Source organism: Aspergillus homomorphus, assembly GCF_003184865.1.
Source record: "Aspergillus homomorphus CBS 101889 unplaced genomic scaffold BO97scaffold_13, whole genome shotgun sequence".
NCBI classification, from domain to species: domain Eukaryota; kingdom Fungi; phylum Ascomycota; class Eurotiomycetes; order Eurotiales; family Aspergillaceae; genus Aspergillus; species Aspergillus homomorphus.
The window spans coordinates 507,896-519,497 of NW_020291899.1; the positions used below are offsets into that span (position 1 = coordinate 507,896).

At 54.7% G+C, this 11,602-nt stretch overlaps 5 protein-coding genes across 5 annotated transcripts; 2 read left to right on the forward strand and 3 right to left on the reverse strand.

Moving 5' to 3' along the window:
• Positions 1 to 247: 247 nt before the first annotated feature.
• Positions 248 to 2,539, reverse strand: BO97DRAFT_469806 (RNA exonuclease; the record flags this gene model as incomplete). The annotated part of the gene is made up of 2 exons (XM_025699870.1): positions 248 to 517; positions 554 to 2,539. 2 exons carry the CDS (start codon positions 2,537 to 2,539, stop codon positions 248 to 250), a joined length of 2,256 nt encoding a protein of 751 aa, XP_025552652.1.
• A 630-nt stretch (positions 2,540 to 3,169) lies between these two features.
• Positions 3,170 to 4,634, forward strand: BO97DRAFT_477311 (PICOT family protein). The gene is made up of 2 exons (XM_025700538.1): positions 3,170 to 4,255; positions 4,322 to 4,634. The coding sequence occupies exons 1-2, from the start codon at positions 3,506 to 3,508 to the stop codon at positions 4,385 to 4,387; spliced, it is 816 nt and encodes a 271-aa protein (XP_025552653.1). The 5' UTR covers positions 3,170 to 3,505; the 3' UTR covers positions 4,388 to 4,634.
• A 91-nt stretch (positions 4,635 to 4,725) lies between these two features.
• BO97DRAFT_404947 (putative Gamma-butyrobetaine hydroxylase subfamily) lies at positions 4,726 to 6,486 on the reverse strand. The gene has a single exon (XM_025695074.1). It carries the CDS (start codon positions 6,398 to 6,400, stop codon positions 4,814 to 4,816), a length of 1,587 nt encoding a protein of 528 aa, XP_025552654.1. The 5' UTR covers positions 6,401 to 6,486; the 3' UTR covers positions 4,726 to 4,813.
• A 310-nt stretch (positions 6,487 to 6,796) lies between these two features.
• Positions 6,797 to 8,638, forward strand: BO97DRAFT_469808 (thiamine transporter TPC1). Its single transcript, XM_025699871.1, has 4 exons — positions 6,797 to 7,270; positions 7,395 to 7,447; positions 7,546 to 7,699; positions 7,789 to 8,638. The coding sequence occupies exons 1-4, from the start codon at positions 7,238 to 7,240 to the stop codon at positions 8,515 to 8,517; spliced, it is 969 nt and encodes a 322-aa protein (XP_025552655.1). The 5' UTR covers positions 6,797 to 7,237; the 3' UTR covers positions 8,518 to 8,638.
• On the reverse strand, positions 8,624 to 10,814 carry BO97DRAFT_404950 (tubulin alpha chain). Its single transcript, XM_025695075.1, has 5 exons — positions 10,264 to 10,814; positions 10,120 to 10,207; positions 9,993 to 10,064; positions 9,422 to 9,925; positions 8,624 to 9,348 (listed from the first exon to the last, which is right to left on the reverse strand). The coding sequence occupies exons 1-5, from the start codon at positions 10,498 to 10,500 to the stop codon at positions 8,882 to 8,884; spliced, it is 1,368 nt and encodes a 455-aa protein (XP_025552656.1). The 5' UTR covers positions 10,501 to 10,814; the 3' UTR covers positions 8,624 to 8,881.
• Positions 10,815 to 11,602: the final 788 nt, after the last annotated feature.

The window sequence follows — 11,602 nt, forward strand, 5'->3', positions numbered from 1 at the left end:
TTCTTTGTTTCTCAATTCCCAGATCCATGATATCCCTTTGAGGTCAAATCCATGCGCGCCCTCCCTCGAACAAGAATGATCGGATTATATCTATGCTTTTGACACGTAGTTCCACTTCACATATCTATGTGGAGCACGGTTTCTGGTAAGCTGGCTGATATCCATCGCCATAAACCCCAGCCGTGCTACATAGCAAGAACTAATCCCCGAGACACACAACGCCGTAACTACCACATACCTACAGAACTTACTTCACACACATAAACCCGCAGCCCTCGCGAGCCCGCTCACAGGCCTTCTTGAGCGCCTGCTCCTCCGTGTCCGTCCACTTGACGCTCAGCTCATCCCACGGCTTCTTGGAGTTATACTCCTCGCGAAACTGTTTGTGCATCGCCTGGAGCCGGGAGACTTCGCGCGGGTCGCCGGTGCCCGAGTAGACCATGAACAGCGTACACGGCGGCAGCGCGTCATAGATGCGCTGGATGTTGGAGATTGTGCGCGCGACCACGTCCGATAGCTGCGGCGTTGTCGCTGTCTCCTCGCTGGAAGGTACCGACGCTGTCGCGGTGGTAGCAGTAGCTGTGTCGGAGGTCGTTTCCTCGGGAGCGGGCACCACCACCGCGGTCGATTCGTTTGCGTTATTTGGGTCGGGCAGGCGGTTGCAGAAGCCGCGGTGCAGCTCGAGTTCGCGCAGGCGCGCCCATGTGAAATCCACGCCGCCGCCCGGGATGTTCGGGTTGGCTGCGTCGCCGTTAACTGCGACCGAGATGCCCTTGACGACGTCGTTGTCGTCGGTGCAGCCGATTGCGACCGTCGCTTGTGCGCCGAAGCCTCGCTCCGGGTTACCCCAGTCGACGACGGCGCCGGTGCGGCCTTCGGGGGTGGTGTCGGTGCCGTTGTTGGGGGAAGTGGTAGTGGTTGAAGGCGCGTGCTTGCCGGGTCGCGTGGAGCGGGCGAGTCGTTTGAAGATGCTTTCGTTGGAGTTATCGCCCGTGCCCCAGCGTTCGCCCTTTTCGCACTTCTGCTTGACGAGCTCGAGCACGGCGCGCGCGTCTTCAACGGAATCATGGCCTGTCTGGCCCTTTTGGATCTCTTTGCCCATGTACTTCTGCATGAGCCATTTCAGGCTGCACTTGAGGGGTGGGCCGCGGGGGTGGGGGTAGATGAAGGTGGTGTCGACAATGAAGGGGTGAGTCATCTTGAGGGCGTTCATATCGGAGTTGAGGGAGTGACCGACGAGGATCGCTCGCGGGGTGAGGATAGTGAGGAGCTTCGCCTGAATGTCGGCAAGGGTAATGGTGACGGGGTCGAGCTTTTCCTTGGTAATGCCGGAGAACCGCGTGAGGTAATCGATGATAGGCTTTTGGGGCTTCACGAGTTCGTCTAGTACAATTTCGCCGTCCCAACGAACCAAACTGATTCGCGTGAGTTCCGACTGGCCACCTTCGGTGATGCACATCTCGCAGTCCAGCGCCAGTACCTCACGTCCAGCGGTCATGCTTCCCTGTTGAATCTCGGAGTCTGGCACTTGACCAGCTTCTAGACTCTCAACACGGGTGTCAACCCAGCCATCGTCGGTGGATTGGCCGGCTCGCTTGCGGTTCTCCTCCAATGTCAACTTCTCCTGCTCGGTGGCCATAAGAGCCGGATGTAGAACGTAGTCATTTTCGCGCAGATCCTCGACGGAACTAATGAATGTGGTGATAGGGGTTCGCTGAGAGACGTAGTTCTTATCCGCTTTGGGTGGTTTCGGACCCTTGGCGTTGTTACCCTCCTTGTTCTTCGGAAGGGCAGTGAGCAGCATTGCTTGAAGAGGCGAGTGGACCTTGTTATATTTGGTATCTCCAGGCGCCTTGACCGGCCAAGCATGAGGGAACATGTCCGCCAATGACTGTAAAGGTTCTGGAAGACCCTCGCGCGTCAAAGGACGGGGATTGAACCGATGAGACCGATCCTCCAGAGGCAAGCCTTGCTTCCACCGGGCAAAATCCGCCGCCTTGGGGTCCTCCTCCTGTTTCTCACCGGCTTCTGTATCTGCCGAATCCTTCTGCTCTGTCTGATCCACGTCCATCGCCTCGCTAGCCTCCTCGGGTTTCAAAGGTATAGATCCGTCGAGCATACCAAGTTCCAGACCAGGTACCATGACTACCACAATCTTTCGAACATAGCCCGAGTGCTTGATGGAGATCCATTGTGGTGCAATGCCGTCCGCGAAACAGTAAAGAAGCAGGCTTTGTAGATCGGCGATTCGGATCGAAGATTGTAATCGCCCTTCGACGTAGGTGAGAACAGGATACTTGGTCTTGACCCCATCCACCCGCTTTTTCTTGGACGGTCGCTGAGCCGCACTTTGCGGTTGATCGACCGCGGTGTCGGATGTAGCAGCATTCGTGTGGTTGCCGTTCGACTCGGATGTCGACCGTTGAAGTGTCGCAAGGGTTTGCGCTACTCCGAAGCCATTCCCTGTATCTGAATTGGACTTCACGGGGCTTTCGTCGTCCGAGCAGTCGGCGTACTTGCGTTTTTTGGTTCCGGCCATTTCTGGATAGGCGGCGGCGATGGGTTGACGTGTCGGAGAGCTCTCCAGCAGCACAGGAGTCGACCAGAATCTCCAGTGGACAATATAAGCTCAAACTTGACCTCGATTTCGCCACAACACCGTCTGGAGAACAGTGAATCGTTGTCTGGTGGCTGGCAGATCGCGGAGATCGCGCGGCGAAGATCCTATCGATTTCAGAGTCACGTGATGATAGCCGTATCGCTGGCGGCTATCGAGTGGTATTGGAGGCGTGCAGACGGTTGCATGTCTGCCATGCAATGCGTAAGGCTGATCTCACACAGAGTGATTAGCCATAGTGAAAGACTTTCCGTAGTCCGTAGTTCTCTGATCAATATGACATTGGCAAGGTGGTAGAAGGTACTTCCAATGCATCAATCAGCACGATAAGAACTTCTCGGGGATTGGATTACTCATCCATGAAGCTTCTCACCAGAACCCACCAATGAAGCGAGCTGCAGAGCGCCGAAGATCGCAGGTTGAAGTGAGTGGAGCGAAGACGCAGTCGGGGGTAATTTAGCAGTTTAGCTGTATTACAAACTTGGTTCGATCTGATAAGCGGCCAAAATTTCGCCATCGATCTTTCCTTCCCATTCTTCCTCGATTGTTCCGTTCATACCTGGCGCTTCTTATTGTCCTTTGCTCCTCTCATCGCCTTTCGTTTTCCTCCCTCCTGCTTTCTGAACTGACCAGGACGGATCTTCCCTCTAAAATCAAAGCATCCCGAGCAAGTAGCCTCTCCCCTGACCCAATTCAACACTCCTACTACCCCTCCTCATATTCCCCCGCCGACGTCGCCGCCCGCCGCCCGCCCGCCATCCATCTAAATTCCCCCCACTCCACGCCATCGTCAGTCAGTCACACACAGACTTCGACTTCACCTCTCCCCTCCCTCCCTACCATTCTTACGCACAAGGCATAAAGACCGTACAACCCAGCAAAAGCACAATGTCCTCCCTCATCGAAGTGGCCTCAGAGGCCGAGTTCCCGACCTACCTCTCGTCCCTCCCGCCAACCTGCCTCCTGGTGCTGTACTTCCACGCCCCCTGGGCGGCACCCTGCACGCAGATGCGAGCAGTGCTATCGGCCCTGGCCTCGCAATACCCGGCGACAAACCCACCCACGACGGCCTTCCTGAGCGTCAACGCCGAGGAGCTGCCCGACATCTCGGAAGACTACGACGTGACGGCGGTGCCCTTCGTGGTGCTGGTGCGCGACGGGCAGATCCTCGAGTCGATCAGCGGCAGCGAAGCCGTCCGCGTCCGCGACGCCGTCGAGCGCTACGCCGGCGCCGGCACGAACACACAGCTATCACAGCAATCACAGCAACAAAAGACCACGATCCCGCCGCCATTGACCGCCGTGCCCCGCGAGGACGCCGCCGCGCCCACGACCGCCACCCAGGCGCCCAACGGAGCCGCTCCCGCGCCCACGGAGACAAAGGAGGCCCTGTTCGCGCGCCTGGCCGAGCTGGTCAAGGCCGCGCCCGTCATGCTGTTCATGAAGGGCACGCCCAGTGCGCCGCAGTGCGGGTTCAGTCGGCAGTTGGTGGGCATCCTGCGTGAGCGCAGCGTCAAGTACGGGTTCTTCAACATCTTGGCCGACGAGGACGTGCGGCAGGGCCTGAAGGAGTTCGCCGATTGGCCGACTTTCCCTCAGCTGTGGGTTAGTGGCGAGTTAGTCGGTGGCTTGGATATTGTATGTCTCTTTCTCTTCTTTTTGTTCTTCTTATGATCATTATACTGACACGCTTTTGATTACTAGGTCAAGGAAGAACTCGAGAACGATCCGGATTTCCTCGCCGCGTATTCGGTCAACAAGGCTGCGTGAGAGAATTATAGATATTGTCCCGTCGTTGGATTTCTCTGGTCCCTGTTTCACAGTCCCCCTGTGTACTTTGATGCTATTAAAGATTTTTTTTTCTTACGTCTATCTCCTTCTATATCCACTTATAAGGCACCTGAAGATCTAGCGCTGGTGATTGAAAGATTTTAATTGTTGGCTCTTGTTCCTCAGCTTCTCGTCTCGGCGTCTGTGCCGCTTGTAGTACTACACGAGTCTTACATACCTGTATGCGAATGCAATGTTGGCGCAAAAGTCCTTCGGTGCGGATCTTGCAATAAAGTATATTGTTGTCGGATGGTAGTGAATTCTAGATAATACACTTGATCTGGGAATCGCTATACTCTACATGTAGCCATGCAGATGTCGATGCTATGTACATGTATATCACACGGGAAGAAACCGGTGCACTCCTTAATCCTCGCTCCAGACGTGCGTCTTCCAGACGTCAGGATTCTTGTTTCGGCTTTCTTGATTCGGGGATCTGGGGAGATAGTGACCGTAGTCGCGGTCCTGCCAGACATGGCGCCTGTCCTTCTGGCGGCAGACGGTGCGGATGCGGGAGAGCACGGCATCCTCGTCGACGTAGGCGCCGGCCAGCCAGCGCTCGCCCTGGCTGGTGTTGAAGCCGCGGCGGGCGTGGGCCACGCGACGGTTCTCGAAGATGGCGCATTGGCCGGGCTCCATCTTCAGCTCGAAGACATTCGACGGGGCCTGGAGACGCTCCGCGAAGTACTTCAGCGCCTGCATGCCCGGCATGTACGTGTCCCGGTCGGCGTAGCGGTGCGTTATAGGCGACTGAAACGGCGGCGAGTAGTTTACCCGGATGAGCCGCCGCTTTATACCCGGTGTCCGCGGAGCATGATCCAGCTCGAACACCGGCCAGGTGTTTGTGTACAGATGGTTTTCGTGGTTGTATTCGTAGGCCAGATGCAGCTGCGTTAGCGCCATGTATGACGCGTGCTTGGAATTCGCCATCGACCGGGCCACATGGAAGGTATCGGAGAAGAGCGATTCTCCGCCGTCGCAGGAGTTCTGGAGGCAGTGGAGAAGCTGGAACCCGGGCGGCTCGTTCATGTACATCAGGTCCATGTGGAAGTTGAGGAACTGGTTCGTGTAGGCGACGTTCTCGGCGTTGGGCTTGTTGCGCACATCCCATGTCGGTCCATAGAACGTGTTGCGGAGCGGCCCTAGCCGGGTCGCGATCTTCTCGACCTCCGCGCGAGAGTCCGGGATGTTTTTGACAAAGATCAGGCCCATTTCGGCTAGGTTTCGCAAGGCCACGGCGAATTCTTCACTGTCTTTCATGAAATCATTGTAGTCGACCCAATGCACATTTTCTTTCATTATGCTGTTGTTCCAGATCAGCCGCCACCGTCTCCTACTGGTGGCCACCTCCAGGAGAGGCTTGAGGACACCATGTTTGATATGGTCCAACCCATAATGAGAGACTTGATCCTGATGTCCTTCGATGTCATTGTCCCAAGTTATTTTCACGTTTTTGTGCTCAATCTGGATAGACCGCGGCTTGATGTCGAATGGAATGTCGGTCGTCCGGAAATTGCGCTGCTTGGTTGACTGATCCACGCACTGGGAACAGTGGCATGCATCGCGCAGCGTGTGATACAGCACCGTGAATGCCCTCCGTCCGGGTTGTTTGATCACAAGATGATCTTGCTCCGTTTTAATATATTCCACAAATCTACCTACAGTTTCCACAGGGATGTGTAAACGTCCGACACACGTCACTTGTTTATCGTCGGCGGTACGAACATCTTTAGCGGAGTGGTGATGGTCGTCTAGGTCGCCCTCGGATACTGATGGCGTAGCAGGAGACTCTGAGGGAACAAAGGATTCTGTACGCCCTGCAGGAGCTTCAAGTGCATCACTTTCTTCCAGCTGTGGACGCCCCTCATTCACGTAGGTTCGACGAGGTGCGGGGATCAAAGTCGTTGCGACTCGAGGAGCTCGCAGTAGGCTTCTTCGTAACAGAAAAGCCATGTTAATTTCACGTTACCGGCATCCAACTCCAGGTGCTGCTGTAGAAGAAGCGGAAATGGTTGTGACGCAGGACTAATGGTGGGATGAAGAGGAGAAGCTGCAACTTAACCTAGATCAGCCAACAGTCCCAGATTCGGAGCCGAGGCTTAGCGGTCGGACTGTTCTCCGCAATTCAACGTGACTTGTCCGTGAGAGATCCGATGTTTCTGTTGGCATCGCTTCCGGACTAGCCTCATGCTGGTTTAACCCGCCATCTGCAATGATCACATGTCTTGGAAAGAACATGCGAAACTGCAAGCATCAGCTATTGAGCAAAGGATCATCGGTCTGGGTTCTAGGCGCAATATAAGGCCAGCCAGTTCTGCAGCATTACACACGCAAAAACACTGCGTAATTCTCCTTGCTCTCCAACACAATGGCAGGCACAACCGAACCCTTAACGTCATCGCGCGCGAGGCCTTCCGCCTTTTCTTTTTTTTTACCCCAGCGATCATTTCCCCGACACAAGCATTACAACTAATACACCCTGACTCTGGTTATCGATACGCTTCCTCTGAGTCGCATTAAAGACAACCAGCCGGCTCCAGTTTAATCTAGTCGGACACTATTAAGATTTCCCCCTTTGACGTATTCCTGACCCAATCGACGGTTCCAGCTGCTCAAACTCGCATACAATTACCCGGGGATCTCCCAAACGCATCGAGCCGACCTTGAACCCAATGACTCTCCTTGGAGCTTAGAGCTACATATTTGGCATCGAACTGGGCATCCTCCCGCGCGTGGACCCGGATCTCCATTTTTCCTTTTCTCTCACATACCTCCTCCAGCGTCACATGCATGTCGGCCGGGGGCGAACACCTCAAGGATGAGGTGAGTGTGCATGGAACCATCTGGCCCTGGCTAGACCTCGCAATATGCTAGTCGAGTCGGCATTGGGTCATTTTCGCATTATACGGTATATGCACGCGCAATTGACTGACACCTTTTCCCATAGGGGTCGCGAGGACAAGTCGTCCTCGCAGGTGGAATCGCGGGCCTCGTTTCACGGTACGTTTTGACCTGCAGCGCAGCGCACCGCATCAGAACTCAACCCCCCTCTCCCTCTCCCCATTCCAAACGACTAACAAGAACGCGAATCGACGCAGATTCTGCATCGCCCCCCTGGACGTCGTGAAAATCCGCCTACAACTCCAAATCCACTCCCTCTCCGACCCAATCTCGCACCAAAATGTGACCGGACCAATCTACAAAGGCACCCTATCGACGATGAAGTCGATCCTCCGCGAGGAAGGTCTCACAGTGCGTTGTCCCCGAGCCCTAGCCTACCCACCGACCTTCATCCGGCGCCCAATGGCAAGAACCAATCCCTAACCATATTCTGAAAACAGGGCCTCTGGAAAGGCAACATCCCCGCGGAACTCCTCTACCTAAACTACGGCATCATCCAATTCACAACCTACCGCACAACAACACAGCTACTCTCGACGCAGCTCCCGACGCGCCTACCGCCCTCAGCCGAATCCTTCATCTCGGGCGCCCTGGCCGGCGGCCTCGCGACTTTCACGACGTACCCGCTCGATCTCCTGCGCACGCGCTTCGCAGCCCAGGGCACGGAGCGCATCTACACGTCACTGCTGTCGTCGGTGCGCGACATCGCGCGACATGAGGGACCGCGCGGGTTCTTTCGGGGTGGTAGTGCCGCCGTGGGCCAGGTGGTGCCGTACATGGGGCTGTTCTTCACCACGTATGAGGCGCTGCGGCCGGTGTTGGCGACTCTGCCACAGCAGGTGCCCTATCTCCCCGGTGGGAGTGGGGATGCGGCGGCCGGGGTGATCGCCAGCGTGATGGCCAAGACGGCTATGTTTCCCCTGGATCTCGTGCGGAAGCGGTTGCAGGTGCAGGGCCCGACCCGGCAGTTGTACATCCATCGCAATATCCCCGAGTCTCGCGGGGTCTTCAGTACGATGGCCATGATCGTGAGGACGCAGGGCGTCCGGGGTTTGTACCGCGGATTGACTGTGAGTCTGTTCAAGGCCGCGCCGGCTAGTGCGGTGACCATGTGGACGTATGAGACCTCGTTGCGCTTGCTCCAGGAAATGGAGATTGCTGCCGATTGATCGCGGATTGCGGTCGGGGGCAGGCCTAGGTGGGTGGGAATCGGATGTACTAGACCTTAAAAACGGCATTTAGAGCAGCATTCTGTAAATTATCTCACAACGAACCTAATAGACATCATTGGCAAGCCATCTCAGCTGCAATCCACCGCAGGCTCATCACACACAAACAATTTCCAGCGTGCTTCTAAGCTTTTTTCCCCCATTTTCCCTTGGCCAAAACATCAAAGCCGGACGATGCAAAAACAGAAAAGTCAAGACGACGCTTAAGAAACAAATAACGGAAGGGGTTGTCGCACGCAGAAAATGGAACAAAGGGCCTCGGCAAACCAAGAAGCGAAGGCAATCAAAGCAGAAGGCGGGACGCTTAGTACTCGGGGTCCTCGTCCTCAATCTCTGGGCTATCACTGGCAACCTCTTCATAGTCCTTTTCCAGCGCAGCCAAATCTTCGCGCGCTTCGGAAAATTCACCTTCTTCCATACCCTCACCGACATACCAATGGACAAAGGCACGTTTGGCATACATCAAGTCGAACTTATGATCCAGGCGACCCCAGGCTTCGGCAATGGACGTAGTGTTCGAAAGCATGCTGACCGATCGATCGACGGGCGCCAGCTCGCTGTTAGGGACACACATGGGTTTCTGGTAGTTAATGCCCAGCTTGAATCCGGTAGGGCACCATTCGACCAAGTTGAAGGAAGCCTTGGCCTTGACAGCGGCAACAGCCTGGGTACAGTCGCGTGGAACAACATCACCACGGTACAACAGAGCTACCGCCATGTATTTGCCTTTGCGTGGGTCGCAAACAACCATCTGATTGTGGGGTTCGAAACCTGGACATCATTGTTAGTTTGCCATGTTGACATGTAGAAGACGGCTCGGTAGCACAGAAAGGTCGATACGTACACTGGAAAGTCAGGTCCTGAACTTTGAAACTCTCGTGGGAGCTGCGGTTACTGGAAACCACCGGAGCAAACGAGATCAGTGGGTAGTGAATGCGAGGGAAAGGGACCAGATTGGTCTGGAACTCGGCCAAGTCGACGTTCAGGGCACCATCGAAGCGAAGACTGGAAGTGATTGAGCTCACCACCTGAGCGATGAGCCGGTTGAGGTGTTCGTAGCCCGGGCGTGGAATATCCAAGTTGCGGCGACAAATGTCGTAGACCGCCTCATTATCAACCAGGAAAGTGCAGTCAGCATTCTCGATGGTGCTGTGAGTGGACAGGACCGCGTTGTATGGCTCGACAACAGCCGTGGACACGCGAGGTGAAGGATAAATGGCAAACTCAAGCTTCGACTTCTTGCCGTATTCGGTCGAGAGGCGCTCCAGCAGCAAGGCGCCAAAGCCAGAGCCAGTACCACCACCAAAGGAATGGAAGACAAGGAATCCTTGAAGAGAAGAGCAGTTGTCTGGATGTAGTTAGTACGTCAGATGGGATGGTCGAACAGCCAAAACAAACGCTGGGCAAATGCTTACCGGCAACACGGCGAATGCGGTCGGAGACGCTATCAACCATTTCCTTTCCGATAGTGTAATGTCCGCGTGCATCTGTCCAGCGTCAGCATTCACCTTCTTTGCTGATCACACTTCCGGGGGCCCCCACAGTTGTTGGCAGCATCCTCATTTCCACTGATCAGGGTTTCAGGATGGAACAGCTGACGGTATGTCCCGGTGCGGACCTCGTCAACAGGCTACATGTGTCAGTTCATAAAGCCACCATAGAGGTGAATACTAGTAAACACCCTACCGACGGATCGAGATCGACGAAGATTGAGCGCGGGACATATTTCCCGTTGCTGGACTCGGTGAAGAACGTCTCGAAAGAGCCAGCAGATCTAGACTCATCGGCCGCGTCAGGGTTCAGGTGACCATCTGCCTTGAGACCATGTTCAAGTAGGTATCTATTGAAGGCACGATAAGTTGAGCACAGGTTGCTTTTGGTCGACGGCACGGGCTGTGTATTTGTGAAAAGCGGGGACGACATACAGCTCCCAGGCACTGTTACCCAGCTGGATACCTGCCTGACCGATGTGTATGTGACAAACCTGATTCGAGAATCACGTTAGAATTCCAAAACCTCACCACAGTGCCACTCGCACAATAAATCTCGATGTTGTTGAGATGACCTGGAGCTAAACAACATGGAGGGGTAGTCATGCGGGGAAGCAGACGGCTGATGAAATCGTATACTTCTTACCTCGCCTCTCATTTTGCAATTCAGGCCAGCTTTAGCCTAGAATAAAGCAGGCTAGATTCCTAGATCCGATCGAATAGGATATGTAGATCAAATGAGCTGACAGGAAAGGATGGAAAGCAATGGAGGTGACGAAAGATGAGAGGGGTCGAGGAGTGAGGAGTGAGTGAGTGAGTGAGTGATGCCATGGCCGGGGAGCGGGAGTCAGTCACTTCAATTCAGTGGTGACAACAAACACCGGCACGCACCGGCAAACACGTTCTTGCCTGTTTTTGTAAACAACCTCCTATGGACCAATCAACAACCCTGTCTGGTTCACTAACCCAACAGTCAGAATCACAATCTCATAACTCTTGGTATGTATGTACTAGGCACTGTATAGCTGCATTGTCAATTACTTGTTACTTAGGAGGTACAGGACATAGTTTGCCTCTATACTTAGGACTCCCCAATGGTGGTAATTTGGCCAGTGCATTGATCTAGGAGCTGCGGGTCTTCTATATCATTTGCATCCTGGACGTCTTCCACGTGTAACTACGCGGAATGCGGGGAAACCGCGGCATAGCTGAACTGCCACTATTGCGGACTGAAATGCGGCCTGCTTTCGGGGATTGTGACTGCAGCATTACTCACACAACAAGCCACCTTAAGATAAATCCCCTGTCCTTCTTCTCATAATGCAAGATTCGTGTGTTGACTGCACAAACTGATGCTGGGTTCAAAGACTCGAGTGCTCTACGAGGAGTGTTTAGCGCATCATCCTTGTTGTCGTCTTCCAGTAGGCTCGCTACTATCAGCCTCACTCAAGCTGTAGCCTATCAATCCGCGACAATCACAATCTCCGCCTGACCGTCGTTCGTCGCTTGCAGCATTTAACCGGAGCCTATCAGAC

Coding starts and splice junctions, on each gene's coding strand:
- BO97DRAFT_477311 (XM_025700538.1), top strand. CDS start 3,506: ATGTCCTCCCTCATCGAAGTGGCCTCAGAGGCCGAGTTCCCGACCTAC. Junction 4,256..4,321: donor TAGTCGGTGGCTTGGATATT/GTATGTCTCTTT, acceptor TTTGATTACTAG/GTCAAGGAAGAACTCGAGAA.
- BO97DRAFT_404947 (XM_025695074.1), bottom strand. CDS start 6,400: ATGGCTTTTCTGTTACGAAGAAGCCTACTGCGAGCTCCTCGAGTCGCA.
- BO97DRAFT_469808 (XM_025699871.1), top strand. CDS start 7,238: ATGTCGGCCGGGGGCGAACACCTCAAGGATGAG. Junction 7,271..7,394: donor GCGAACACCTCAAGGATGAG/GTGAGTGTGCAT, acceptor CTTTTCCCATAG/GGGTCGCGAGGACAAGTCGT. Junction 7,700..7,788: donor TCCGCGAGGAAGGTCTCACA/GTGCGTTGTCCC, acceptor TTCTGAAAACAG/GGCCTCTGGAAAGGCAACAT.
- BO97DRAFT_404950 (XM_025695075.1), bottom strand. CDS start 10,500: ATGTCGTCCCCGCTTTTCACAAATACACAGCCCGTGCCGTCGACCAAA. Junction 10,065..10,119: donor TGAGGATGCTGCCAACAACT/GTGGGGGCCCCC, acceptor GACGCTGGACAG/ATGCACGCGGACATTACACT. Junction 9,349..9,421: donor TCAGGACCTGACTTTCCAGT/GTACGTATCGAC, acceptor AATGATGTCCAG/GTTTCGAACCCCACAATCAG.